This window comes from Mauremys mutica, chromosome 1, assembly GCF_020497125.1.
Source record: "Mauremys mutica isolate MM-2020 ecotype Southern chromosome 1, ASM2049712v1, whole genome shotgun sequence".
NCBI lineage: Eukaryota > Metazoa > Chordata > Testudines > Geoemydidae > Mauremys > Mauremys mutica.
The window spans coordinates 202,691,053-202,717,521 of NC_059072.1; the positions used below are offsets into that span (position 1 = coordinate 202,691,053).

Sequence of the window (26,469 nt, forward strand, 5' to 3'; positions counted from 1 at the left end):
AAAAGCACACTTTGCCTTTATACATACATTTTTCTTACATTATCAAAAACACAATTCTTCCACCCTACACCACCTCCCCAAAACAAGACAGTCTCCTGGTTTAGTTCCTGCTGTGGCAGTTTAAGCATGTCTACCCAATAAAGATGTGCTAACTAAAAAAAAAAAAAAAAAAGGCAGCAATGGAAGGCTTTTATCAGCAAATAGTAAAAAAAAAATAAAATAATAATAATTCATTTCTGCCTGGCGCATTTCCCCTTCCCCATGCCCCCTAACATAGTTACATCTTGACATATTCAGCAAATGTCAACTAAACCGTCCAATGAAAGAGAAGCAGCTAATAACTGGCTCAGATAATTACCCATATAATACCATATTGCAGGCAAAAGGTTAACTGGGGCGGTCAAAACATACATATGTTTATGCAGTCTTCAGTAAAGTATTCTACCTTGCACTAAAGACAGGCACAGGAAAGAGCTAGTCTACAATGTAGCAGCCAAGCATACTGACAGCAGCTTTCATCTGATACTTTGCTCTTGTGGCAACAAAGGCAAGGACTCACATTTTCACACCACAACTAGATTGTAGGTTAAGAACTCAGTAGTAGGTGGAAAAGAAATTAACGCGGACTGGCTAATCAAGAGCAGGAGGTCTGGCACAACTTCAAGTTAGAACCTCTTCTGACAGTTTGGTCCTTTCAAAGCAGTAGAACTTATGCAAGTAACTGACCAAGCTAACTAGAACGTGATAGTCGTATCAACTGTGTTACAATAAAAAGCTTTAGCTCTGAGGTTGTTCCCTGATTAATGGATTCACTTCCCAATCTAACTGAAACATACCTAGTTTCCTTTCATTTCATATTCTTTGTGTGATGCTGCTCCAGTAACACTGTGTTGCAATTCTGTAGCACCATTCAAATGTCTCAAAACATTTCCTGAACATTAGGTCTCTCAGCATCCATATGATGAGGTGGCTTAGGAAACATCTAATCTCACAGTCTCTCCTTCAAGGACCAATACATAGCAGGGCCTGTTAGCTGTTTAGATACAAGGATCCTTATAAAGGAAACATTTAAAGAGTTGGCACAAGTGTTAAATTATGAATTAATCATAGAAACTTACTGTGTGTTGTGCATCAGAGGAATGTGCAAAAAACATCCCTTAAGGGTTAAGAAGAAAAAAGAAAAAAAAAAAGGAGAGAGAAAGGAAGGCATGGCTGTTGAATTCAAAGAGCTACCTTGCAGGAATGTCAGCAGAAAAGCACATTCATTAATAATATCAGAAGACAGACAAAGTGTTTGGTAAGAGTTACAGAGAACTGCACTCCCTTCCAACACAGAAGTCAATAGTGGGATGAGCAAATGTTTTAGTCCTTCAATTAAAATAAGCTTGAAGATATGAACTGAATTTCCATTTGGTAGCTGAAGAATTTCCTTGTTCCTCCATTAGCAATTCTCCTGTGGATATTCACACTCTGCAGAGCTTCAGTGGGAAATTTTCTGTGATGAGGTGATCATCATGCAGGAGGACAACAACGTTAACTTCAAACTCTAGGGGAAAAAGAGAGCTTTGGTATTAACTCAAATTGTACAGTAGAAACAATGATAATTCTGTGGCTCCTGCTCTCAGCTGCTTTCACCTTAGATAAATCTTTCCAGCTGTTTTTAGTGTTCTAGGATTATCTGTTGCTAGATGATTCAACACAGTAGAAAACAACAGGGCACTAAAAAAATGAGCAATTTCTCCAGCCTGTGTGTCAACATATATGTAGCTCCATAAAATATTTGACTAACTGCATTAGTGGTAGCCACCTGTCTAGCCATTATTAGCTAGTAATTTACTGTTAGCATTATAGTAAGAAGTAGATCTTGAGGAGTAATTTGAAGGAGTTTAGGGTAGTGGTTCTCCAAACAAATCCATAGGAGGGCATTGCACATATAAAAGAGCACATAAATGGATGATCAAAGTTGGTGAAGCAGAGGAGATGTAATTGGGGATGATACTAAGATACAAAAAGTAGGAAGGAGCTAAGTTGTGGAGGGTCCTAAACGCAAGCACAAAAAGCTTTATGTAGTGGAAAAGCAGCAGCAATATAGGGGATAGATTCAAAAGAATGAAACTTACTTAGAACTATGGATTATGAAGATGATTTTAGCAGAAACATTTTGAATGTCCTTAAGTGGAAAGTTTGATGAGGTTGTCAGGAAGGAGGGAGGAAATTGTAATATTCAGGAGGGGAGAAAAGGGCCTAGAAGACAAGAGTTTTTGTGGTGTGCATTGATGAAGAAACAATCTCGGCAACACTATGGAAGAAGTCGACAGATTTGGATATGGCCTAGTTGTGAGTCAATAGATGGAGTCACAGACAACCCCCAACTTCCAGGCCTGAGTGACTGGGAGAATGGCGGGTGTGCCAGTGATGGCAGAAAGGGATAATGGAAGGAAAGCATCACTTTTCAGCATTTTACCCTCCAAATTTCCTGCTGCTCTTGAGAGTTGTGGGTGTTCAGCATATTTAATCCCTACCAGAAACAGATTTTTGCCATTAAAACTGCTTCTCTCTGAGAATTTTCCTGGTCAGAACTAGTTTAGTTCTCATTTAGACCACTTACAAAATCACTAAGAGTAAGAAGACAGAATATGCTAGACAGAGAACTTAGTTTGAATGGAGATGGTTATAGCTAAAGGAATGGTATAGAGGTTTTTTATGAGACAAATTGCTTGGTATATTTAGTATTCCCTAAAACTAGTGGATTGACAGACCTGGAGCCCGAGTCTTCTTTATCCACAACAGGTACTGTTCAAAGAATGGTAGTGATGATTTCCCCACATTGCTCTGGTAATATACTTCAACCCTGGTATGGAATCACCTCTGTTGATAAGAAAGTATTCTTGGCCTCCCTTGCAAAGCTGCTCATTAGTGCCAGTGGTGGTAGTTTGTATTGTGGCCTCTTGCCCACTAGAAACCGAACTGAAACTAGCAGCTTGTTTCACATGGATTCTGAAGGTACCAATATTTCAAAAATATCTGGGTCCTTACCAACTTTGAAATTTGTAGTTTCCAATGTAGGGCAGGTAAACAGCCTGGGGAATACCATGTATATTGGAATAGACAAGCTTCTGCAGACATCTCCATCAGCAATCTGAATATTCTGAATCTCTGTAGCATCTCTAGCATAACCTTCAGCACAACCTGGAGAAAACAAGTATTAGAGTGAAGGAAAAAAAAGTAGCACTAATTCTACTAGAAAGTTATCAAACATAATTCAAAGGCTGGAGGCATTAGCAAAAAAAACCAAAAAACAACAAAAAAAACACCTCCCTTTTACCCATTAGAGCTTTGACTTTATGACTGTTTAAAAATTACATCTGAACACTCTATAAATTGATACTTTCTATATACAAAAAGTAACTTTTGCAAATGATTTCTACTGCTTTAGACAAGTATGCTATGTCTATTTAGAATATAAATATTCAGATAACCAGTGTGGTATATTCAGATTTTAAATTTACATGAAACAACCTACCACAAGTTTCCACACGTACTAACTGTAGCTCAATACTTTTGACTGCAGCTTCGGCATTCTCCACCACCAACTCCCCAGTTAGCGGTTGTGTAATGATGCAGTTAGTTGAGTTGAGATGACCTTTGATGAAAAATTTTGGGAGCGAGGCTCTCTAAATGTAGGGTGGGAAAAAAAGTCACATTGCTAATCATAAAGAGCACAGAGAATGCTAAGTAGGCAAAACCACCCTTCGTGGAAAGAAGCAGCATAAGAATTACTGAAGTACATAAAAACCCTACATTAAAAGAACATTAAGGTTGCAAAGTCAGGCCCCTCAAAAGTTAGAAAATGCCAGGATCAAGCTTCCTTGTGCAATGTTAATGGAGCATCCTTGAGCGCATGCATTGTGATATAGTCTCTAATTACATGGTAACTTTTTTTTCCCCCACTAGGTCCCTGCACAGGATGGACTGTGGATGAATCAGGATCTTGAGTGAAGGAGGCTGTTGCCTGTAGCACCCCTGCTTTATTTTTTGTGGCAATTGGAAAGTTTTTAGTGAATGAGGCAGGGGATTGCAGGGAGAGAAAGGAGGGTCTCAGTGTTAAGGCAGTTGAATGCTGCCCTGAGAACTGATTACTATCCCCGCCTCTATCACCATATAGCTACGTGATACTGGGCAAGTCATTTGAGCCAAAAGTGATTGATTGTGTGTTCCTCATTTTCTGGTTCCCAGCTTGAGATGCTGGTGTCTGATTTACAGAAGTGCTGAGCACTCACAGCTTCATCTGAAGTCAATGGGAGCTCTTGGCTGCCATATTCCAATGACTTGGTTGGTTCCCAGTAGGGGAAATATTAAAAAAAAAACAAAAAACTTGTAACCATTACTGAAGAAAACTCTGTTAACAACACAGCATCAACACAAAAGAACAAGTGGCACTGCTGTCCATTAAACTGTTGCTTAGCATGTCAGGAATCAAAACTGACAAGAGGAAAGGAAGAACTATGACTAGCTGTGGAGCAGAATCTAATAGTAGTCACGTATCTCACTCCTCACACCAGTTCACACTAGAGACAAGAGAGTCACTCAACACCACTTAAGGCATTTTTTAAAAACAAAATGTTTACCTCCTTAACATTCTGTAAGGTTTCAGGTGTAATTGTGAAGTCCACTGGGCTTGGCATCACCTTCCCTTTCTGAGGCTATTATGTAATGAAAAGGCAGTATTGATATTGGATACTCAGTATACAGAGTTTACATGATAATGTACACACATCAAATCATGAAAAGAATTCCCGTCCATATCCCATTACTTGCAAGACTGGTTTAGAAGCTGACCTAATCATTTTACAATGTCTAACTTTGAAATATAGTCTTTAGAGAACTAGGTGTAATTCTTTTAATAAGAAATTGACCCATTTCATGTAAAGTCTATTAAATGTTGCAAGAAAACAGGACATGATCATGACATGGACCAAAGACAAGTAACCAGATGTTACAAAATAACCACATTTTGACATTCTAATTCCTGGATATCCAGAACTATCCTTGCCATTACTGCAATAATGCATGACAGGATGTGCATTACTAGGCTACTGGTGCCTGCCCTGAGCATGTTATGTGGCGAGTCACAAGATTAAGTGCTCTAAACCAACAGCCTACTAATGCACACCTAGCCATGCTGTTGAAGTAGGGCTCTTGATTTTACATATCAGTGTTGTCTTTTTTTTTTTTTTTTTTTTTTTTAAGTTTTCTGAGGTCTGATGCAATGTAGCACTCTAGTAGCACTCAGCCTTCCTAGTAAGCAGGTTTGAGAAAATAGTAGGGGAAATTATAGATGCACTTCCTCTATTATCTTGAGTATATTGATTGTTTTTCTAACCCTCTCTATCTGAGGTGCCCTCCCTGCAATATTTGAACTCCCTACCACCACCCAGCGAGAGCTCTTTCAGATGCAGGTTATGGCCCAGTGCTGCTCTCAACTTACTGGGTCAGATACTCAGCTGGTGTAATTCAGTGTTGTTCCACTGATTTTGCCAGCTGAGGACCTATGTTATTTTTTTTTTTTTAAAAAACCCCACCAAATCTATATTTGGAATATTTCAAAACCTCCTAGTTTAGCTTTTACAATAGAAAGTAAGTTTAAAGTGACTTAAAAGGCCCTGAACTGCTGGTGAAATGGCAGTCTGGCACTTTGCACAGAAAGGACAATGTAACTGTCATTTTAATCTTCAGTTAACTGTCTCTCTTCACCCTCATCCCAACGAGGTGCCTTATCTTTGTTCCGCTCCATTCACATTTCAGCAAAGCTTCCATTTAAAATAAGTGTAAGGATTTTTTGTGTGCCAATCAGTGATGAGGGTCCCCACTGTGCACTGTTAGGAGTTGGTGCAGTGCTGTATCATCATCAGAAGGCCCAACTTGAACTTTTACTCTCCATTACTTTGTGTCCATAGTAGTTTCTTGTGTACAACTGCAAAACTGGGAAACTGCCAGCCATAAACAAACATGTAGTCTCAGTTATGGGAAAATACAGTTGACAAATTCTGGCAAAGGAAAGAAGGTTAAGGGAAATAATATTGTATACTGACAGTGAGAATTATATGTACAGTAGAACCTCATTAATTCACACTGACTGGGAGACTCATGGTGAATTACTGAATTTTGTGAACTAATGAGTGCTATACTCTGAACAAGAAATAAAGCAAGGATATGGCGTAATATATAAGCTGCTCATTATTTTGATAACTGTGGCTTATTTATAACACTTCATAATGTACTAGTTAATGTAGCATAGTATGATTTTTCATTTTACCAAATGTAGGAACAAGATCTCTATAGTGTCTTGCTATTAAATCTTTGCTGACATGAGCAATTTTTGTATATGTTATTGAAGTTCTACTGTAGTAATGTTCATCACTGATGACGAGGGCAAAACATCTTTAGGTATATTAGTGCTCTTCTTAAAGAGCTCCTTACAGGAGCTCAGCATCATGAGTATTCTAGCAAGTTTTGGGTGGAAGCAAATGTATTTTGCTTGTTAAGTTTGCGCAGATTATATTGCTTATACATGTGCTCTGCACACATCAATATAAATCACAGTTGCACCCATTTTACTGAACATGTTCATGATGAAAGGCAAAAGCAGTTCATGCCATACAGCTAAAAATGTGGGCCTTGATTCTGCAATAAATTCCACACCAGTGCAAGGGTCCACTTGCTCAGAACTAATAGCAGAATCAAGGCATTAGTTACTATAGTCATTTCTGAGCCCACCACTATCTGTGAACAACCTGATAAGAATGACTTGTTTAGGACACCAGATTTATGTGGTCCCTATAGGTATGTCTACATTGCAATTTAAAAAACCCACGGCTGGCCACAGTCAGCTGACTCGAGCTTGCGGGATGTGGGCTAAGAGGCTGTTTAACTGAGATATAGACACTCGGCTCTGGGATCTCCCAGAGTTCGGGCTCCAGCCCAAGCGTCTACACTACAATTAAACAGCACCTTACCCTGAGCCTAAATCAGCTGACACAAACCAGCCTCAGGTGTCTAATTGCAGTGTGGACATATTCTAAGAGGCTGTAAACTTGTCTCCAACTAGATGCAGTCCTATTTCCACACCTAGAGTAAGGGACCTAAATCAATAATTTAGGCATCTGAATACAAGAGGCTTGATATCTTCCCTTCACAGATGCTGAGCACCCAAAGATATCAATCTCCAGTGGGAGCTCTGGATGCTTAGCACCTGGGGGAGGGAAGCTAGGAGTGAAGGAAGCAGGGGGATGAGGGGTGGACAGAGAGAGAGAGAGAGAGAGAGCGCGGTCAGGTCATCCAAAAGATACTTATGGGAGCACACATCACCATAGTATTTAGATATTGAGTAGACCAGTATGTATCTAGGACATGAAGGGAACAAGCAGGTAGAGAGAAGGGGGGACTGAGGACTGAGTGGGAAAACAGGAGGTTTTCTTAACATAGCAAGCTCATCATCTCAAACATATTTGTGTCAGTTAAAAGAGCATGTTTAAAAGAAGTTAAGGTGGAAAGGTTACGTAAATTATAGCACAGGGTCCTAGTTCATATCTCGGTTGCTAGGTGCCACAGTAATTCAAAAAGTAACAGAAATGCTTGAAGCCTGAATACTGCTAACTTCAAAACATAAAAAAGCACAACACCAACCTTCCCTCCACCTTTGGTCTTATGCCTTGTTAATATAGGAGGACACATACAAGTTACAGCATTACATCTTGTGAACAACACCATACAAGACTGGGCACCAAACGTTGCTTAACAGAACATAACTGCAGAGATGAAAACATCAGCTAGTTGACAGAGTTAAAAATCTCTATATTCCAACTTACTGGTGAGTGGACAATGAATTCACAAGTCTTAGTCAGGTCTTTGGCCAGTAGAGAACGTCGCATATCACACCGAAGGGTATACTGTGAGAAAGATTGGGAGATAAAAGAGTCTTATCAAAGCTTTCTTCCATCTCCAGCATGGATTTAGAGAGAAATCATTTTAGAAACACGAAGTCTCACTGGATATTTATATTAACATTCCGTTTATAAGTAGTTTATTAAAGGTCAGTAGGCAACATATATTCTTTAATAAATTGTTAATCAATGGCTACAGAGTGCTGTAGAGTCCAACAGGTTGCTTATAACCATCTATATCATGTAGTACTCATGTATTTAACCACCCTATAACATCTATTAATCATTTATCAGCTCTTTATAAACTGAACCTTAAAGTGTAATCATTGAATATCTGTACAGCAATAATGCTCAGAGACCTCACTCAGGACCAGGCCTGATTGCTCTCAATGCTGATCACATAATAGAAAAATATGTTCCCTACCCAGCACAACTTACAATCTATTTTGTTTACTCTATTGTTTAAAAGAAAAATGAATACAGAGTAATGGTAGCTACTCCCACCTACTACCAACTGGGTAGGTGATAGGAGAATGGCCAAAGGTAACATATACACCAATAAAATCATACTTCACTAGACAATCAGTACTAATTATAAACAAAATATCTAGATTACAGAAAGCAACTCAACTTGTTTTGGCATGTTTTTTGCAGACAACAGATGTTACATTAGAAAGAAAGCCAAGGCTAGAACTAGGTAAGGGAAACAACATTAAGAAAAGGGAGCCTTTCACCATAAGGGCTGTCAACAAGATATAAAATTTAGAAACAAACTAGCCATATGCAAAGGCACATAGTTTAAGTAATATTGTCAATGATTGCCATGGCTAACAATTACACATGCGTTTTATTTTTGAAGCATAGAGGGACCTACTGTGAAGAAGCTCAGAGTAAATGTAGGGAAACGAGAGCCTGAAGTTCAATATGAGAGAACTGATTTAGATAATCTGTAGAAAAAGGAATCTTCCTCCTCTTTTAAGAAGAAAAACTGATAGCTTATCCATAATGCCAATCTGTAAATACATTAATTGGTTTTTAAAATATCAGGTATTTTCCTTTAGCACTAGCAGTAACAGGATAATTAAATAATTTAAGAGAATAAGATCCTCAGCTCTGCAAAGTACAGAGAGAAAAGAGGTCTCTATCGTTGGGAGAAAGGATAGACTCCTTTTGTGTCTGCTTTCTCAATATAATGAACCTTTGGCAAGGTTAGCATTGAAAATGGAGTGATGGCTCTTCAGATAGGGTATTTCAAGCAGAAGATGGAAGGATGATCACTGCTTGGCTATGTTGAAAAGTCTGATGTACAAGATCACACTAAGTTTGCTCTGCAAAAGGGGGAAATATCTAAAATATGCATGTGCGTGCACAAGACAGACTAGAATGAGTTTTATTCTGGCGCTTATCATATTTCCATCCAAGGCTTTTTACAAATAGGTGTCTCATGACATAAAAGTCTCTTGTCTGGTTTTTCTGGTAAGTAACTCTTGAATTTAAAATGCTTAATGAAAGATTTAGTATCCTACTGCCAGAAAGTTAGAAAAATAAATTACAAAAAAACAGAATACTACCTTAAAGCAGCTGCTGCAGCTGAATGAGAAGCTATTTGCATGAATCTACAGGATTTATAATGAATAGATACAGCAATTATACTTATGATGGAAAATCCTAATAATATGCATGATCATAACAGTAGTAATAACATGATGGAAAAGAGATACAATAGTCTGCTGAGTCAAATGACCTTTCAGCTTTTATCAATATGTGCGTAAAAAGAGTCAGAAAAAGAACTGGGAAGGTTCCACTTTCAGACACCTGGGATTAACAGAAGAGTCTGGTGTGAAACATAATTTAAGTACCAAAAGCATGCTCAGTGCTCAACACCTTCTCCCACCCGTCAAGAAAATATGGGCCATGCCTGAAGAAGTTTAAAATAGGAGGCCAGATACTGCCCCCACTGAAGTCAGTGGACAATATGCCCATTAATTTAACTGAATCCAGGATTTGGGCCAAAAATTAGAGATGAAAGAGATGTGACTTGGTCACTCCTAAAATATTCCCTTGCCAAAGCAGAATTGTTCCCTTTCTATATTTTTTAGTGTTTTTTCCCAGTCTAGTTTTAAGTGATTCAATAATTCAAGCAATTGTGCTTCCCTCCTTTAGGAGATTACTTCATACTTTAGCAGACATCACTGTTAGGAAGTTATTCCCTGATATTAAAAATCTCTTTACTCTTAAATTGTATTCCTTGGATAACTCTAAACAGTGTCTCCCCTTCCTTGATACTTACAGCCCACAAGCTACAGGTGAGTCCATGTGGGTGGATACTTACGCCTGTATGGATGTTCCTTGGAGTCAATGGAACTCTGCCCACATGGATCCAGCTGCAGGATTGAGAGCCTAAGGTATCTCTCCCTTCACCTAAAAATTGACCTCAAAGCCAGTTCCTTTGTCTCTAGTTTTTGTTACAATCATAACCATCTTTTAATGCACCAAAGCGTCCATTATGGAATGCAGTATTCTAGCTGTCGTCTCATCAGTGCTTTATAGGTTGGAATTAAACCTGTTTTATCTGGGACATGATATCTGTGTATGCGGCATTTTATAATTATACTCTGAATATTTTTGAAGTTACTTTTGACAGCTTAAGAGGTTGATAAAATACACTTTCATCAAGAGTGTTCTGTGCAAGTCTCTCAGCTCAGTTATAAAAAGTAATAGTTTTTAGTTTCTTTTGTACTATATACTCACAGCAATGGCTGGGTGGGGGGAGGTGTGAAGATTTTGGTTATTCTTTACTAGTATTCTAGTGCAAAGCATCTCTCTGAAGATAATTTGTTTTAATGGATTCCTCTGAGGTTTACCCTGATAAACATAAAACTTCTCGGGAGGGGGAGAGTCTCCCACTAGTACAAAAAATATATATATGTTCAAGAACAGATTTTCAAAACATCTCCTTATATCACATTAGCCAGAGGAAAGTTTTTCAGTTAGAAACTCCCCCTACCTAATATTAATGCAACAGAATGGTAAAAACATTTAACACAAAAATCAAAAAATGCAAAGCAGTACTTCCCACAGTAACTACCTACCACACTGTATGCACATTTAGGCAGACCATCTGTTGCTACATAAAATCATAGGAAATATGCACAAGCAAAGAGGTTTGGCTTCTAAGGGACCAGAGTTTTCAATTTTGTGGCTTGTATGTGTAAAGCTCAGCTGTGATACTGCATGACTATAGTTTTATTTGGCACTAAAGGTAGCAGAGGTGCAACCCTTATTCATGAACCAAATTCATGTAGTTGCATATTCAAGATACTGTAATTCATCCACTCCTTATACTATAAAAGCCATTATAGATTACAATTTATAGATGGATTTTTAAGTCCTCCTGTAAGAGTCTGCATACACCCTTCTCCTCCTCCTCTTCTTGTAAGGTTTACTCAATAAGGTGTAATGTCTGAAATAAAAGGGGACAGAAAGATATTTCTACAAGTTACCAAGATTCATAAGAGACATCTCTTCAAAAAAAGGAATTAGGAAAAACTGTGCCCGGCCCTGGGAAAGAAAGGAGAGAGACTGCATCATCTTATGTAGCAAGCTGACACCAAATCAGGAATGGATGTTGATGACATATGAGCATAGGATACAGAGTGTAGCCCTGTCCTGAGTGAATTTGTACTTATCTCTAACAGATATCTGAGGGGTCAATCGGTTTTGGTATTTTTAAAAAATATTTTGGCAACACTTGTGTAGCTTGTCATGTTAACAAAGTTTCACTGAAAGATACTTAACTGTAAGCACATTTTCTTTTGGGGCATAACATTACAGACAGTGCATAAAATGGGAGCTACAAGTTACCACATAAGAGTTAGAAAATATTATAAATGTACAAGAGAAACTGCCACAGGTGTAGCTGCTGGCTGAGCATGGAACTGAAAGCTCTTCCTGCCTCAGTTTACAAGATAGGGCAGCCATTCCAAAGCAGAGAAGCCCATGCCATAAGCTTCTCATCAGTCTTTAAACAGTTAAATTCAGAATTTACCTGTCTCCGCCTTTAAACAAACTAACAAATAAATGTATGAGGCAAGCGCTTGGTCACTTTAAGTCAAGGCCCTGACTTAGCTTCTGGGCTAGGGACAGAGGAGATGCTCCTCAGTGCATCTCACCCAGCACTCAAAACCCCGCCAAAATATAGATGTTTTTAAGACACACTTATTTCAAGCAAAAAACAAAAACAAAAACAAAAAACCCAAAACTTTGCTTGTTCTTCTTTCTTACATTTCCAAGGCTGTATCTGAAGATACTTATATCCCCTGTTGCAAGGAACACAAGCCAAAACTCCTAGTCAGGAAAAAACAATCCCAAATATTTTGTTTTTAAAGTGCAAGTACAATTTTTAAGCCTGTATATATCCTAATAAAGTTTTGAGATCTTAAAAGGGCTGTTATGCCATGTTTGGAAAGAAATCTAAAAAGTGTTTCTCTTCACACAGGTCTTCCACTGTCTCTGAGGTACTAAACCCTGGAGAACTAGCTAATGGGACAATTTTTGTTCTGTCTCAACAGCTGTGAGCTGAACGGAATCCTGAAACTTTTGACTCAATTTAAGCCATGTAAAGTGCACCCAAATACCATGATGACAGATGTTTGGGAAATGTTTGAACCAATATATAATCTTTTCCTACTAGCATTTCGGTAAATTTAAAAAAAATCCCCCACAGCTAGAACATGAATTTTAATTTAAGGACCTATACATGAGCATTGCAATAACTGCACAAAATTGACAAAACCCAAAAATATTGACAACATACAGTTATGGTGCCACCAGATAGTTTCCTCCCATAGTGCAATTGGAGAAATTTCTCAGAGTGTAGTTCCTGCAGACAGCGCAAGTTCATAACCTTTTCCCTACGCAGAAAACTGTCTCACCTGAATATTGACAAACACACCATGATATGTCTCATATAGAACTTTGTTGCCCTTCATATGCAATGGAAACTCAAAAGGAATTTCTGTTTTGCCACTGGGAAGTTTTCCTGGTTTTACCATTTCTATGGTACTGTTGATAACTTGAATAGGCTGTAAAGAGAAACATTGAGAAGTTTATAATAAAGCAGTCTGCTTCATAATAACGGCCCAATAACAGAGCCACATGAAACCCTATCAGCCTTTCCAAATATCTCAAAATTCACGTGTCTGTGTCCCATACAAACAATTCTTTACAAACACACACTGTGGCAAAAAGTGGTCTTATTTAATGTTTCTTACCAAGACAGTCTGTACAGTTTTTTTGCATGCGTGTCAGACTGGTGGCTAAGCACATTTAAGAAGCTAACGAGTAGAACCTAGTATACTTTTGAAAGCAGCACATTTCTTGTTCCATTATCGAAATCACGCACCTTAGCAGCAGCAGCAGGTATCTGTATGTGTATATGCCAGTTGAGCTGTTAGCTCTTGGAGGGAAGAAGGGCTCCCAAAGGCAAGCTATATATTTAGCATCAGAATGATGCTGGAACAATGGCAAACTATGGTTTGGCACTTGACTGGGGAAGCATGTAAATTCTCATGAAATATGCCTCCATCAATTAAAAGACAACAGAGTAGGAACAGCAAAATAAAAAAAAAAATACATGCACTCCCAGAGCAGGGAAATTAGTTTAATATCAAATAGAGCATTGAAATAAATCTCTTATTTTCCCCTATGTGATTTTTCATTTTTCTTTTCAAACCATTTTTGTTTTAAAATTGCTACAATACCCAATGCCAATGATAAGATGATGGCCCCCAAATTACTGTTTGAAGGTCATTTGTCTAAATCAAGGAACTTACATTTGAAGTTAAAAAACTTCTAAAGCTGAAATGGAATTAAAATTCTTATTCTGGTTGCTTGAAAATGCTTTGTTGGGGGAAAACATGGATATCCCCTAAGTTTGGGACTATTCAAACCTGGGGTTTTGGCTCATCTCTGCTGACACATGAAGCAGCATAGCCCTGGTCTACACTAAGCTCGGGGGTCGAACTAGGGTACGCGAATTCAGCTACGTGAATAACGTAGCTGAATTCGAACTACCCTAGTTCGACTTACTTACCGTCCAGACGCCGCGGAAGCGAACTCTGCGGCTCCAGGGTCGACTCCGGCAACTCCTCCTGCCGCGGTGGAGTACCGGAGTTCGAACTAGCGCTTCCGGGGTTCGAACTATCGCGTCTAGATCAGACGCGATAGTTCGAACTCCGAGCAGTCGAACTCGCCGCGTCGACCGTCCCGGTAAGTGTAAACATACCCATAGAAAGCTTCCGTCAGCCTCTCTCCTCAGAGTCAGTATTTCTCCCCTCCTCTCAAAAGTAAACTTATCAAGCTGCTTAGGGCTCACATATGGAAGAGATTTTATACAACTAAAAACAGGCTTCTCGTTGCAGCTTTGCTTGGAGCCTTCACATTCACTTTATAAGAATTCAGTTCTAGAACAGTTTTACTCATCTTCCCCTTGCAGGACCGTGCTTCTTACACCAGTTACAGCTACATTCAAATAGCACGGCACATTACAGCAGTAAATATTTTGACAACGTTTCTTTAACTCTGTGGTTACTTAGGCTGGGTATGTCTTAACACATTTTTCTGCATCTGAAGCTCACGGTGTAATGCTAGATAATGGCAGTGATTGGGAAAATATTAAACCACCTGCATACACTGAAGTAATACACAATCATAAAGAAGTAGAATTACTAAGGAGAGATTTGGTTTAGACACCAGACAACTTTTTGTACCAAAGAAACTAATCTACATATTTCTTACCTTAACAGAGTTATAGAAAGCTTCAAACACACCAACACTTTTGGCACTGAGCTGCAGATTTACTGATCCTTCCATCGTTAAGGAGACACCCTGGTGTTGGATTGCATCCTTACTCGTTATGACCACCACTCCAGAAAGAACTTCCTAACAAGGAAAAAGTGACAAGCAAAAAATATTGATTTTATCAGTTTCTTCTCTTGCTAGAATTCAGACTTCAGTGACACCCAAAGTATGTTAGGTGATTTCCAAACGCAAAGGAAGACAGTCGCTGCCTCACAAAACATACAGTCTGAAAAGACATATTGATGAAGAGAGGAGGCAGGGGAAAGGGATACAACGTACAAGTTAAGTGATCAAGGTGATGGCAGGCAGAAGTCTCTTAACTTAGGTTTGCTTTTCAACTCCACTCCCACCCAATCTGCTTCCAGAATTCAAACCTCTCTTCTTCCCCTTACTCAGAAATTGTGTTACAGTATCTGTATGCCCCTCCCTCCTAGTCTTCAATATCTTTCCTCCTCATAAATGAGCAATTTACTTATAAATAAATGACATGTGTAAACAGATGGCTTGGTCAGCTAGCTTCTTGTGGGTGTTGAAGAAGTGGTCCTTCAGAAGGGATTTAAATGAGGACAGAGGATTCCTCTGCAGACCTGTTCAAGGAAGGTAATAATACACAGTAGCAGGGAGAAATTATTGTTGTAAAAGAAGTGGACAAACAGGACTTCACAGCTGGTGTTTCAAGTGGAGTGGAGGTGAAGTGAAGTGAAGAAGAGGGAGTAGCAATGTGTGTTTAAAAAAAAAAGGATGGCTAAATTGAAATTGACAAAGCTAGGCAGGATATTGAAGACAATCACAAGAAGTCTGAACTTAATATGGTGAAGTCAGTGGAGGGTTCAAAGATGCAAGGACAGGAGAGTATTGATCTGGTCAGAATGGTGGGCAAAGTTTTAGCAGATGTATTTTGTATGGACTCCAGGGGGCTGATGTGGGTCCTGGGAGCCTGATGAAGAGTAGGTTACAGTAATCAAAGTGGAAAATGATGAGCATGTGAGTTTCAGTTGTATGATTGTACTTCACACTGGTTAAGAAACAGAGTTACATAATGGTCAGCTGGTAGCTGCCAGGGCATCAGTACTTTTCCCTTATCAGTGGTGAAGTGTCAGTACTAAACAGAAATTGGGTCAGGGAGTCTGATGTAATAAAGGTTTAGAGAAAAGAATTGCAGTAGCAATTCAGGGATCGCAACACAAGAAGCTGAAGCACAGGAAGCCAGAAGAGGACCTGCAGGAATTAAGAAATGCAGCTACAGTAGGAAGTGCTGGCATAATTGGGCAGTGAAGAAAAACTGATCTAACAGAGTAGACTAGTTTGACTCAGAGGTCAGAGTGCCTCACTCAGAAAACAGCTGTGTGCTGCTGCTGCTGGTGGGTTTAGTCGGCAGCTGTTTGCATTTGGATGGGATCTCCATTGCACGCTAGTGCTGTGGCTCTACCCAGTCATCCTAACACTACATCAGATATTTCATCTTATCCAGCAACTCTCATTACGAGGCTGCTGAAGGGCTCCCCCAAAAGGTCCCACCGTAGCCTCAGGGAAGTTCACAATCTGCTCTCAGAGGTCCATGATTTTCTGGGACTATTTCTCACTACAAGACTGAGTGAAAATTCTCTCTGCCTCTCGCTCCTTGGATTGTTCATTTTGTCTATAGGGCCTTTATTGACTAAGGATGCCAGCGATGCTTGCCTGTTCCTTAGTCCATCCCCCTTTCTCAGTATTTTCCCTGCCAGGAGATTTCCCCATAAATTAGCAAAGTGATTTCTTGTTCCATCTGCCCTAAAGAGCTTGTTATTCCAGCCCAACACCTTGGGACAACAGGCAGACAATCATATTAGCATACAAATCCCTAGCCATACTCTTACTTCCCCAAACACACCCCATTATTGGAGCTACTACTGTTAGATTCAGACTTAGAGAACTTTTCATTTTTTTCCTCTCCAACACTCGCACTTTGGGGGTTTTATTATTGCGGAATACCTCCCTCTCCTCTGTCTACTCACACTTCTTGCTGAGTGCTTGTTCCTGCTATGCAAGTCAGCACCGAAAGGGCACTTTCTGTGCTGAAATTCATTTTGTCACCTCAGCAGTCAAATATGATGGACAGAGTTCTGGTGCATGCAAATAACTTTATATAGAAAAAATATTTGTTAAATAAAGAAATACTTATCGGTGTATTTTTTGTTAGGAGTTACAATGCAAGCTTAAGCATGTGTGACATTAATCTCCAGAAACGTATCTGAACAGGTTCAAATGGTGGCTAAACTAGTTACTGAATCATCATTCTAAGTTAGTGTCTGAACCAGAACCAAACTGGACACTTAGGAAATACCTATGAACCCAAACCAGAATGGAACTAACATTTTTAATATTTCAACTCCCTGGTTTCATCTGCCTATCTGATACCTGCACTGTAAGCTTTCTGAGGCAGAGGACTCTCTCTTTTGTTATATGTCTAGCACGATGATCATCAATGGGGGATTCTAGGTGTTAAAGTAATATAAATAAATAATATAGCTGTGACCTCCTTTTTGAACTGCATAGTTGATACATGGTAGCTGCTAATGAAAAAGGACCACATACTCAGAGTAGGAATTGTTGCAATCATTTTAAGAGTTCCCTTTGTTTGAGGTGAATTTTAAGGTATGAGAGAGCAGAAATTGAATGTCACAACACTGGACCAAAGCCAGGGCAGTGCTAAGCACCTGTAACTCCCTTTCAATTCAACATGAAAGGTATCTTTGATGGTTATGCCCAGTGTTGCCAAAAAGACAATGAAAAGATTCCAGAAACAAGAGTAATATACAAGAAAAGGAAATTTAAGTAATGAACTTTAGGTTTTCCAAAAAGAAAGTAGGATGTCAAGCAACACTGGTTCACTGGAACCAACTTCAGAATGAAGAGCCCACTCTAGCAAAATAAAACAGCAAATCAAAAAAAGATCAGTAAGATATTATTTCTGAACAGCCTATAGGAAAACTGTTATATATAGTACATATTAGTGTTAAAAAAAACCCTAAGTTTTCACACTTAGATGCTATAATGCCTAATGCCTTAGTGTAACAGGGGCAAAGTCTATAGTTAAGATTACCTGACACTTTCACCTATAATCCCCTATTTTCAGTTACTTATAATTTTAACCATTTAGGCTGAGAATCTCCATGCCAGTTCTCTGCTTCAGGCTGACATTTTCCAGCTATTTTCAGCAAAAACAGTTGAAGCTTGTTTGATAATGAGGTTAGGGAAAAATAAGTAGTTTTTCCAACGTTAAAAAAAATATTTTCCAACAGTTTCCTTTCGGAGCTCTAATGCTTTCAAAGTTTTGCACAGGAACTTGATATTTACCAGGGTGCTGCTCAGGTTGGAACTACCTTTTTGCTGTTCCCATGAAAAACCAACACAGATTTTGCAAAATTAAGGTAGTTTTTAAAAGTCTTTTTTTTGTTTGTTTGTTTGACTTGGGTTCACAGGGCTTGGGCTGTGGGTCTACAAACCTGCATTGTAGACATTTGGGTTCAGGTTGCATCCTGAGCTCCGAGACCCTCCTCCTCCTGGGGGTCTCAGAGCCCAAATGTCTACACTACAAATTTATAGCCCTTCAGCCCGAGCGCCAAAAACCCAAGTCAGCCGTCCCAGGCCAGTCACGGCCATGCCACAGGTCTTTTACTGCGGCGTAGTCATATCCTGAGGTAGGACAAAGTTGCTTTTGGCAGAGTTGGGAACAGACTCCGAAGGCCAGATTTTGTCCTGCACCTCAGACGGAACAGCACTGAAGTCACAGCCAGAGGAAGGTGGTGATGGGAGACGTAGCTTTAGCTACCTTTTGCTTCTCATATTCTAGATAGCTCTGAAATCCAGTAATGCCCCCAGTATAAATCTCTGGAGCTGTTCTAACTTAAGGCATCCTTATCCAAAACAGTCAAAGCATTCTATTCTTCTACCAATCCTTTCCACCTCCAGCATGACCCTATTCCAATATAAACTTTGCTCGTTACCTCTTTCAGTGCACAGGATGGACTGTGATTGAGGCAGAGAGTTCCAAGAAGAGAAAAAGATGTTCGCTTGCATTTAAAACACTGGAATTCAAGACAAAATAACAGGGTTCTACTGGTGGCTCTGCCACAGAATTCCTATGCAATACTGAGCAAGCCTATCATAATAGGTATGCATAAAGGTACACAGTTCAGGAAGTCCAAGGAACCTTCATACTGTCATTTCCTAACTTTGAAGTGCTTGACCTTGCAACCTTGTTATTTTAACAGTTATATATATAGACACACACACATACCCCGATATAACGCGACCCGATATAACACAAATTCGGATATAATGCAGTAAAGCAGTGCTCCGGGGGGGCGGGGCTGCACACTCCAGCGGATCAAAGCAAGTTCGATATAATGCTGTTTCACCTATAACGCGGTAAGATTTTTTGGCTCCCGAGGACAGCGTTATATCGGGGTAGAGATGTAATTATAATATTCGTGACAAAAATATGAAGCAAGCTGTAATGGTTAATTAAGGCATTAATATATCTACCTAAAATCCAAATGCAGTTTCAATTGGATTTGGTAATTTGTTTTCCCCACTTTAACTATTGTGTAATATTGCCACCTGCAGTTACATAACTAGACAGCACCACTTGGGTGCAACATGGGCATTTGTAGGTGAACGGATTCCTATACAAGTACTGTTTGTGAAAGCATGTTTTGGGATTCTTTGGGATGAAAGGTGCTATAGATAAAAGACATTATTACCACTGGCTGATGTCAGTGTAACGTGTGGTAACAAGTGACTTTCTAAAAAAGAACAGATAACCTACACCGTGCAAGTAACTCCCATGATTAATTAAAAACAGATTTTTAACTTATTGACTATTGCTAGCAATTCCTGATCAAAGATTCAGACAGTATTTCTAGTACAGCACTCAGCAAACTAAATAGTTCTTTCAACATTGTGTTCTCAGATGATTCAGTTCTTGTCTAGTCAGTATACTAAAGGTAACTTTAAAGGAAATGTATTCAACAATCTCTTTAAAATGGCAACATACAACAAACACAGCCAGACTCTTAATTTAAAATAAACACACACACACACACACACACGATTTGTTCTTTATAAGCTAGAGGGAATCTCCCTACTTTGAACAAACAGTTCACTCTGAAATGGAATTTGTTAGCCAAGTAGAGCAGCTGAATAAGGATGGACACAAGCATTACAGCTTTGAGTTAGTGAATAAAACCCATTTAATGAGAGAGAAAAAGCATGACTGGAGCAATCAGTGGATGAGAAATAGAAAATAATCATTATTACAGTGTTGTTGTTTGCACCCTATACCTAAAGGCTTATGTACACTTCCATTACACACTACGTTGTTCAGGGGATTTATAACTTAGCTTTAAGAGCATTCCCTGGACTAAAGTCTGATAAAATCATCACAAAGGTCAAATATGTTGTAACTTCTTATTCACAATTATTTAAAGATACTTGTCACAAGATTAGAAATATCCACTAAAGTGAAATACATTAGTTATATATTTCAATAGCCAAGTTATTAATGTCTAGAAAAAAAGTTATGCATGGACAGGATCCCATGTATTAATGGGATTATGAGGCTATGTACAGAGCCACAACATTGTGCTATAGAATCTGAGGCGTGGTCTACACTACGATTTTAGGTCGAATTTAGCAGAGTTACCTCGATTTAACCCTGGACCTGTCCACATGACGAAGCCCTTTTTTTCAGCTTAAAGGGCTCTTTAAATTGATTTCTTTACTCACCTCTAACAAGGGAATTAGCACTGAAATCAGCCTTGCCGGGTCGAATTTGGAGTAGTGTGGACGCAATTTGACAGTATTGGCCTCCGGGAGCTATCCCAGAGCGCTCCATTGTGCCCTCTCTGGACAGCGCTCTCAACTCAAATGCATTGGCCAGGTAGACAGGAAAAGGCCCGCGAACTTTTGAATTTCATTGCCTGTTTGGCCAGCGTTGCACGCGCTGATCACCACAGGTGACCATGCAGAGCTCATCAGCAGAGGTGACCATGGAGTCCCAGAATCGCAAAAGAACTCCAGCATGGACCGAACGGGAGGTACGGGATCTGATCGCTGTATGGGGAGACGAATCTGTGCTAGCTGAACTCCATTCCAGTAAACGAAATGCCAAAACATTTGAAAAAGTCTCAAAGGGCATGAAGGACAGAGGCTATAACAGGGACTCACGGCAGTACCGCGTGAAAATTAAGGAGCTCAGGCAAGCCTACCAAAAAAACCAGAGAGGCAAACGGCTGCTCCGGATCAGAGCCCCGAACATGCCGCTTCTATGATGAGCTGCATGCCATTCTAGGGGGTGCAGCCACCACTACCCCAACCCTGTGCTTTGACTCTGTCGATGGAGTGGGACGCAACATGGAAGCAAGTTTTGGAGATGAGGAAAATGATAAGGAGGAGGTTGAAGATAGCTCACAGCAAGGAAGTGGAGAAACCAGTTTCCCCAACAGCCAGGATATGTTTCTCACCCTGGACCTGGAGCCAGTAACCCCCGAATCCACCCAAGGCTGCCTCCCGGACCCACCAGGCGGAGAAGGGACCTCTGGTGAGTGTACCTTTGTAAATATTACATATGGTTAAAAAGCAAGCATGTTTAATGATTAATTTGCCCTGGCATTCGCGACCAGTACAGCTACTGGAAAAGTCTGTTAACGTGTCTGGGAATGGAGCTGGAATCCTCCAGGGACATCTCCATAAAGCTCTCCTGGATGTATTCCCAAAGCCTTTGCAAAAGGTTTCTGGGGAGGGCAGCCTTATTCCATCCTCCATAGTAGGACACTTTATCACGCCAGGCCAGCAGCACGTAGTCGGGAATCATTGCAGAACAAAGCATTGCAGCGTATGGTCCCGGTGTTTGCTGGCATTCAAAAAACATCCGTTCTTTATCTCTCTGTGTTATCCTCAGGAGAGTGATATCATTCATGGTCACCTGGTTGAAATAGGGTGGTTTTATTAAGTGGACATTCAGAGGTGCCCGTTCCTGCTGGTCTGTTTGCCTGTGGCTGAACAGAAATGTTCCCCGCTGTTAGCCACGCAGTGTGGGGAGGGGTGAAGCCATCAAAATGTGACCTTGTAATGAAAGCACATGTGCTATGCAATGTTAACAGCAAGGTTTACCCTGTAAGAGTGTACCCATTGTTCTATAAAATGTGTCTTTTTAACTACCACTCTCTGTTTTTTTTCTTCCACCAGCTGCATATGTTTCTCCTTCCCAGAGGCTAGCAAAGATTAGAAGGCGAAAAAAAACGCACTCAGGATGAAATGTTCTCTGAGCTCATGCTGTCCTCCCAGACTGACAGAGCACAGCAGAATTCGTGGAGGCAGACAGCGTCCGAGTGCAGGAAAGCACAATATGAACGTGAGGAGAGGTGGCGGGCTGAAGAGAGTAGGTGGCGTCAGCTTGCTGACAGAAGGCAGCAGTCAATGCTCAGGCTGCTGGAGCATCAAACTCATAAGCTCCAGAGTATGTTTGAGCTGCAGGAAAGGCAGCAGGAGCACAAACCGCCGCTACAACCTCCGTGTAACCAACAGCCCCCCTCCCCAAGTTCCATTGCCTCCTCACCCAGATGCCCAAGAATGCAGTGGGGGGGCCTCCGACCACCCAGCCACTCCATCCCAGAGGATTGCCCAAGGAACAGAAGGCTGGCATTCAATAAGTTTTAAAGATTTTAAGTTTTAAAGTGCAGTGTGGCCCTGTCCTTCCCTCCTCCCCCACCCCTCCCGAGCTATCTTGGCAGTTATCCCCCTATTTGTGTGATGAATTAATAAAGAATGCATGAATGTGAAGCAACAATGACTGTATTGCCTCTGAAAGCGGTGATCGAAGGGGGGAGAGGAGGGTGGCTAGCTTACAGGGAAGTAGAGTGAACCAAGGGGGGTGGGGGTCATCAAGGAGAAACAAACAGAACTTTCACACTGTAGCTTGGCCAGTCATGAAACTGATTTTCAAAGCTTCTCTGATGCACACTGCACCCTCCTGTATTCTAACCACCCTGGTGTCTGGCTGTGTGTAATCAGCAGCCAGGCAATTTGCCTCAACCTCCCACCCCGCCATAAATGTCTCCCCCTTACTCTCACAGATATTGTGGAGAGCATAGCAAGCAGTAATAACAATGGGAATACTGGTTTTGCTGAGGTCTATCCAAGTCAGTAAACCGTGCCAGTGCGCTTTTAAACGTCCACATGCACATTCTACCACCATTCTGCACTTGCTCAGCCTATAGTTGAACAACTCCTGATTACTGTCCAGGCTGCCTGTGTACACCTTCATGAACCATGGCTTTAAGGGGTAGGCTGGGTCCCCAAGGATAACTATAGGCATTTCAACATCCCCAACAGTTATTTTCTGGCCTGGGAAGAAAGTCCCTTCCTGCAGCTTTTGAAACAGACCAGAGTTCCTGAAGATGCAAGCGTCATGTACCTTTCCCGGCCATCCCACGTTGATGTTGGTGAAACGTCCCTTGTGATCCACCAGTGCTTGTAGCACCATTGAAAAGTACCCCTTTCGGTTTCTGGATTCGCTGGCTTGGTGCTCCGGTGCCAAGATAGGGATATGGGTTCCGTCTATCGCCCCACCACAATTAGGGAATCCCATTGCAGCAAAGCCATCCACTATGCCTGCACATTTCCCAGAGTCACTACCCTTGATATCAGCAGCTCTTTGATTGCATTGGCTACTTGGATCACAGAAGCCCCCACAGTAGATTTGCCCACTCCAAACTGATGTCCAACTGACCGGTAGTTTTCTGGCGTTGCAAGCTTCCACAAGGCTATCGCCACTCGCTTCTCAACTGTGAGGGCTGCTCTCATCTTGGTATTCTGGCGCTTCAGGGCAGGGGAAAGCAAGTCACAAAGTTCCATGAAAGTGCCCTTACGTATGCAAAAGTTTCCCAGACACTGGGAATCGTCCCAGACCCGCAACACTATGCAGTCCCACCAGTCTGTGCTTGTTTCCCGGGCCCAGAATCGGCCTTCCACGGCATGAACCCCATTAATACCATGATGTGCACATTGCCAGGGTCCGTACTTTGTGAGAAGTCTATGTCCATGCCTATGTCCTCACCACTCGTCATCACGCTGCTGTCGCCTCCTCGCCTGGTTTCGCTTTGGCAGGTTCTGGTTCTGCATATACTGCAGGTTAATGCGTGTGGCGTTTACAGTGCTCATAATTGCTGAGGTGATCTGAGCGGGCTCCATGTTCCCAGTGTTATGGCATCTGCACTGAAAAAAGGTGCAAGACTATTCTCTGCCATTGCTCTGACGGAGGGAGGGGCGACTGACGACATGGCTTACAGGGAATTAAAATCAACAAAGGGGGTGGCTTTGCATAAGGAGAAACACAAACAACTGTCACACAGAATGGCCCCCTCAAGGATTGAACTCAAAACCCTGGGTTTAGCAGGCCATTGTATTCATTTACTCCCCCCTCCCTCCGTGAAATCAAAACAAATTGGGTCTATTTCTTGTTTTGATCCACTCCATCTATCTTTTACATCTTAGGTTAGCAGCAGACAGTGCATTATGATTGCTAAACATTGTCATCTCCTGGGTGCTCGCCAGAAGATGGGAATGACCTGGCTGAGTCACTCCCATGTCTGCCCAGGCGCCCCTGACCGACCTCACTGAGGTCGGCTAAAAGCGCACCCAGGAGTACGATGACGATGGCTACCAATCGTAATGCAACGTCTGCTGCCAAAAGGCAATGAGCTGCTGCTGTGTAGCAATGCAGTCCCATGTCTGCCAGCACCCAGGAGACATACGGTGACAGTGAGCTGAGCGGGCTCCATGCTTGCCATGGTATGGCGCCTGCACAGGTAACCCAGGAAAAAAGGCACAAAACGATTGTCCGCAGTTGCTTTCACGGAGGAAGGGGGAGGGGCCTGATGACATGTACCCAGAACCACCCGCGACACTGTTTTTGCCCCATCAGGCATTGGGATCTCAACACAGAATTCCAATGGGCGGCAGAGACTGCCGGAACTATGGGATAGCTACCCACAGTGCAACGCTCCGGATGTCGACGCTAGCCTCGGTACTGTGGATGCAGTCCGACGACTTAATGCACTTAGAGCATTTTGTGTGGGGACACACACAATCAACTGTATAAAAACGATTTCTAAAAAAACAACTTCTATAAATTCGACCTAATTTCGTAGTGTAGAAATACCCTAAGCTTCTGTTTGAACAGGTATAATTCTAGACTAACCTTGAAAACATTAACTAAGTGTAAACAAGAGTGACTTATTTGTGGGTCTGCAGACAGCCTGCAACAATCATTCTGAAAGGTGAGAAATGTCTCCTCCACTGGAGTGGTCTCTCTTAATTCTGGTTTTGATTTAAATGCAAGTACTGACTGCTTCAGCTAAAAGTGATCAGCAATGAAACATCAAGTAAGCATGCTTAATTGTTTTTGTTGAATGTAGCTGCAGAGACTGAGGCAAGTGCGGTCAATGGCTGCTGGAGTGGAGAACCCTCACCCCAAATTAGTCACCAGTGTTCCTGCACAAAAAAGGAGATGCACTACCCCAATAACAAAAGCCAAATCTAATTTCCATGCTCTCTGTGAAAACCTTCAACAAAGCTGTTATTTATTTCCAATTCAAAAGTCCTTGGTATATAAAAAAAATTAAGTTTGGGGATTGCATAAAAATAAATATAATTTATTGTCAAAATAAACACTGATTGATTGACAGTAGGTCAGCGAGTCTGAGGGGACTCTGGGAGGGGGTCGACTGAATGTATAAATCTGGGGTCTGAGTGGCGTAATGTGCCATGTAAATTGCAAGGTTTCAATTGCGGTATCTTTCTGCAAAGATCAGCATAATGCAGGGTTTCCACATAGCCACCTACTCATTTTGCAACAGCTAAACACTGGGGTAGGCTAGACGGATGGAAGTCTGTTATTTAAGAAATCAGAAGAGAGCAAAACCATCCCCTTTCCCTTGAGGAAAAACCCCACCAGAAGGCAGGTGCTCAGTCATCCCCAACTTGCCCGACAGCCCGTGGGACGCACGGAGCAGCCACGGGGGTGCAGTGCTAGTCACAACTGTACCGGCGAGGGCCAGGCAGGCGGCGCTGGCCGAGGCGCCCCAGGCCCGGGAACCCGGCCCCTCAGGCCGCCCGGGAGAGAGGAGCTGGGCGGGCTCAGCGCGGGCTTCAATCCAGCCGGGGGCAGGGGGGACCCCGGTGGCCCCGACCCAGCGGGGCCGGGTGAGGAGCCCTGATTCCGGCCCCGGGCTCGAGCAGAGGCTGGAGGCCCCGGAGCCCCGCGGAGCGCTGGCTGCGGCTGCGACCCCCCCCCCGCGGGGCAGGTCACCTGCCTCCTCGGGCCTCCGTTACCGAGGCTGACACCGGCCCCCTCAGGAGCCGCCGCGCGCGCGCGCACGCGGGGGGGGCCCCGCACTCACCCCGCAGAGATAGACCTTGTTGGCCCGTTTGATCTTGATGTCCAGAGCGGTCCCCATCGCTCCGCGTCCCAGCCCGACCACGGGACCGGCTACGTGCCCCGGGCGGGGTCTCCCGTCTTGCGTCCTCCCGCCCTGCGAGGCGACATGTACATCCGGGTCACCAGCGGCCCCCCCCCCGACGCCATTTGTAGACCTCTATAATCACATCGTTATACAACATG

At 41.8% G+C, this 26,469-nt stretch overlaps 1 protein-coding gene across 1 annotated transcript; it reads right to left on the reverse strand.

Annotated features, from left to right (window-relative positions):
* Window positions 1-26,469, reverse strand: VPS26C (VPS26 endosomal protein sorting factor C). Its single transcript, XM_045002460.1, has 8 exons — window positions 26,249-26,469; window positions 14,742-14,885; window positions 12,878-13,027; window positions 7,869-7,949; window positions 4,629-4,703; window positions 3,524-3,674; window positions 3,037-3,189; window positions 1-1,546 (listed from the first exon to the last, which is right to left on the reverse strand). Exons 1-8 carry the CDS (start codon window positions 26,303-26,305, stop codon window positions 1,464-1,466), a joined length of 894 nt encoding a protein of 297 aa, XP_044858395.1. The 5' UTR covers window positions 26,306-26,469; the 3' UTR covers window positions 1-1,463.